The following is a 3787-nucleotide window of genomic DNA, read 5'->3' as shown; positions in this document are numbered from 1 at the left end:
CTCTCTCTCTCTCTCTCTCTCTCTCTCTCTCTCTCTCTCTCTCTCTCTCTCTCTCTCGCTCGCTCTCTTTCGCTCTTTCTCACTAGCACGACTCTATGTACATCGTATCGATTTAAACGATATTTTACACGAATCTGCCTGAAGATTCTTTATACTTCACTTTGGTAATTTTCCAAATATCGATCTTTTTCTTCCTTTCTTTCCTTTCAGTTTATAACAAATCTGCTTGCTGTTCCACTGATTGCTCACTATAATTCTCACTGACGTGCCCTATTTGTTCGATCGATTGTACCACATTTTGCTGCGCTGAATCTTCAGCTGGAATGGGTGCTTCATATTCACACTGTTCCTCTTCACCCTGCTGCGTTAGCGCTAAATCGTTGCTGGAGAAATCCACACCAATTTCGAAGGCGTTGGTCTCATCATTTTTATAACTCATCTCATCAACATTGTTATCGTTCGATACACTTGCAAATTCATTTTCTCTGTCATCATGCATCATATTCTGCTCGTGAATTATCGACTCATCTTGATTCTTTTGCATTAGAAGGTTCTGTTGATTGATAGCCAAAGCTGAAGCATCAAAGCTATCCTTCGTCTCTAATTTGCTGCCATCCGATATCTCCATTTTATTTTCGGCTTCTTCCGATGGCATCTCATCTACGTCATCCGTCATTTGTGGGCTAATATTGCCCCATCTAGATTTTCGATTTCGGTTACGGTTCTCCCGCTCGGACATGTTTTTATAATCTTGATGCTTTGCTAATTTTTGCTTGTCTCGTGGAAGATGATTCTCGCGTTGTCCGTGTCCATCAGGTTCCTGTCCAGACCATGATGCGGGCCCACCGCCTTCCTGATTTCTCCATGGTCCATCTGGTCCATGCATTGCCGGCGGACCCATTGGGCCAAACGGTGGTCGGATATGCGGTCCTGGACGACCGCGCATTTCATCGAACGGCGGTCGGAAGAAAGAATCCGATTCTCTGGGATCGAATGGTGGACCTCGAGGTGCGAACGGTGGCCTCATCCCGGGCCTCATACCTCTCGGACCCATGCCACGTAAATGGAACATGAGAGGACCTACAAAAGACACAGCAAAGTGACACACGCACGAAGCAACATAATTACATTCGCTGTAAATAATAAAACAGGTCACTTCGTTTGCTATCTATCATATTACATATATACTTTTAACATCGGAGTAGAAAGAAATTAAATGAGCAAATTAACATTAAGAAATTCATATGGATAATCACAGATATAATTATTATGTAAAATAAAAATGAATAAATAAAAATGATATAAGTTTATCAAAAGTTTATAACTGTGTGTTACTGTGTCATGCAATACATGCGTATGTGAGCACAGGAATCAATATTGAGTATTTTATACAATAAGAAATATAGAACTTCTGGGATAATATTTACTTATTATTCATTTCTTTTCTTTTCCTTTTTTCTTAATTAAAATCAAATTTAAAACATTTAATTATTACGAATTATATTATTTTTTTTAATGCATTTGAATGTTCTTAATTAATAAAATTTATGAGTATTTTGTAAATCAGAAATTTTAGTGCCTCTATATTTCAAATGAATGTGATACATATAATAATTAGTAAAAAATTACAAATAGATAATAAATAATTAGAATTGTTTGTAAAAGTTTAAGTAATTTTCAATATAACATTAAATATATTAAATATTTAATATATAATATTAAAACCTAATATTAATATTGACTATCTGCTATCGAAATAGAGATATCAAAATTTTAATACTTTTTAAAAGAATTTTTTGGGATGTCGCAAGGGGGCTCCAAATGGGAATGGCGGTTTCATAATTGGCGCGTCTCGGGTTTTATCCGCCATCATACGTATGGATTTTAAATTCCTAATCTGCATGAAACGTCTCCCTAGACCACGGTGGGGTATATGCACATGGCTAGCAACTATACATCACGTAAAACAACTATTGTTCACAAAGAATCTTTAGAACAGATCAAGATTCACTCAGAAATTATGGAGCAAATCGATTGATCGATTAATAATAATTTTTAGTAAGAATTATTTCAATTTGCAACAACATGGCCTTATATTAAATGCTAATAATATCTCAACAATAACTAGTTTCTAACATAAATCAAACACAATTATAAAGAAGAAAATTCATGTCTTACCAGGTCCTCTGGCTCCGCGTGGTCCAAATCCATCAGGACCAACTGGTCCTCTTGGTCCTTTTGGCCCCATTAAAGGCGGCATTCCAAACACTGGCTCCATCGGCCCACCAAAGAATTCCCTTCTGCGGAGATCAAAATCGGAGCGCTCATTGTGACCTCTGTGATCGAACCCATCCTGCATTCGCGGATCAAATCCATCACGTCTCATCTCGTACTCGAAACGCTCACGTTCGTACTCGTCCACGGGCGGTCTGCGAGGACCACGTTCTGGTCGTTCAAACTCGTCTCTAGCCGGACCTAGCCTACCCGGTGGAAAGTCGTCAGGCCGAGGTCCATTGTGGCCTAACCTATTCTCGTAGTGTTCCTCCGGGAATATGCCTGGCTGCATTCTAGGATCATGGAAGTCATCCATCTGTGAAGTTCTCGGTCCACCGCGCGGTGGGAAATTCTGTCGATCAGGCCGGTCGGGCAGGCCGCGTTGCGGAAACTCGCGTGTGTCTGGTCCGCTCCGGAAATCTGGTCCTCGCGGAAAATCGGCTCGATCCGGAGGCATTACTCCAGGGAACTTAGGTAGGTCCATCAATGAGATCGGCATGTCACCGGGTGGCCGTCGTACACCACCTCCGGGACTTTCTTCGAAGTTCCTGTCATTCCGTTCATTGTTACGCTCAGCTCGGTTGCCACGCATATTTCTATCCATCCGGTCATCCAGCGGTAACGTACCGTCCGCCAACTGCCGTAGTCGTTCGGCTAGACTAGGCTTGCTTTCCTTTTTCATGCCCTCGCCTTCTTGAATGTTTTGATTTTGTCCACTCGGTCCTTCTGAGTGTCTGCTGCTGTTCTCCCGACTATCCCGGGTCTCACGGCTGTCTCTGTCGCGTCTATCATCCCTCTCTCTGTCACGATTATCTCTCCGTCTATTATCTCGACCGCGATCTCGTCCTCTTCCTCTATCTCTGCCACGATCTATTCTGCATTCGTTGATATCCATGCGATCTCCGCGATCTCGATCACTCCGGTCTCTCCTTTCCCTGTTTTCTCGATCACGTTCCCGTTCCTTGTAATCGCGAGATTGGTCGTTCTCCATACGACAATCGTTTACATTGCTGGTTATATTCATCGCCGCGATCAACTGATCACTGAGATTCGGCTTATCCTTGGACAAGTTGCTGTTCAAACTTTGCGGCATCGCGTCCTCCATTTCTACGTCCATATCATCCGAGTGATGCTGTTGTTGAGGTAGTTGCATCTGCATTGGTGGCGCCGGACCAACTCCGTACGGTTGTCGTAACATCGGCAAGTTCGGCATATTCGTCTCTGTCGTAGGCGGTGGTACTCCAATCGGTGGAACATTGTGCGGCATACCTGTAATGTTCAGGATCTCGTATCCTGTTTGGCTCTAATTAGCCAACTTTACTGGGCGATAAGCATATTAAGTATCGCGGATTCAATTAAAATTAGATCTAAGAATACACATGTACTATATTAGTGCTGATAATTTTAATTATTTCTATTCTGTTTCTATATATACAAATTATTTTCGTTTAAATCTCAGCAAGACAGGAAAATATCCCATTATTTCATTCTTAAAGTAGTAGATTAGAAAAAG

At 41.7% G+C, this 3787-nt stretch overlaps 1 protein-coding gene across 2 annotated transcripts in view; it reads right to left on the bottom strand.

Annotated features, from left to right (window-relative positions):
* Positions 1 to 17: 17 nt before the first annotated feature.
* LOC108684848 (splicing factor, arginine/serine-rich 15) overlaps positions 18 to 3787 on the bottom strand; it is an 11058-nt gene continuing 7288 nt past the window's right edge. Inside the window, exons 14-15 of one of the 2 annotated variants that reach the window (XM_018189377.1) lie at positions 2179 to 3567; positions 18 to 1080 (exon numbers count right to left, since the gene is read on the bottom strand). In XM_018189377.1, the coding sequence (XP_018044866.1) occupies positions 212 to 1080; positions 2179 to 3567 (2258 nt within the window). In that variant the 3' untranslated portion in view covers positions 18 to 211. The remainder of the gene's footprint in view (positions 1081 to 2178; positions 3568 to 3787) is intronic. The other variant, XM_018189378.1, reaches the window with a different exon arrangement.

Source organism: Atta colombica, unplaced genomic scaffold, assembly GCF_001594045.1.
Source record: "Atta colombica isolate Treedump-2 unplaced genomic scaffold, Acol1.0 scaffold140, whole genome shotgun sequence".
Taxonomy (NCBI): Eukaryota; Metazoa; Arthropoda; class Insecta; order Hymenoptera; family Formicidae; genus Atta; species Atta colombica.
The sequence above is the reverse complement of the archived record's forward strand: the minus strand, read 5'-3'. Positions and strand labels throughout refer to the sequence as shown.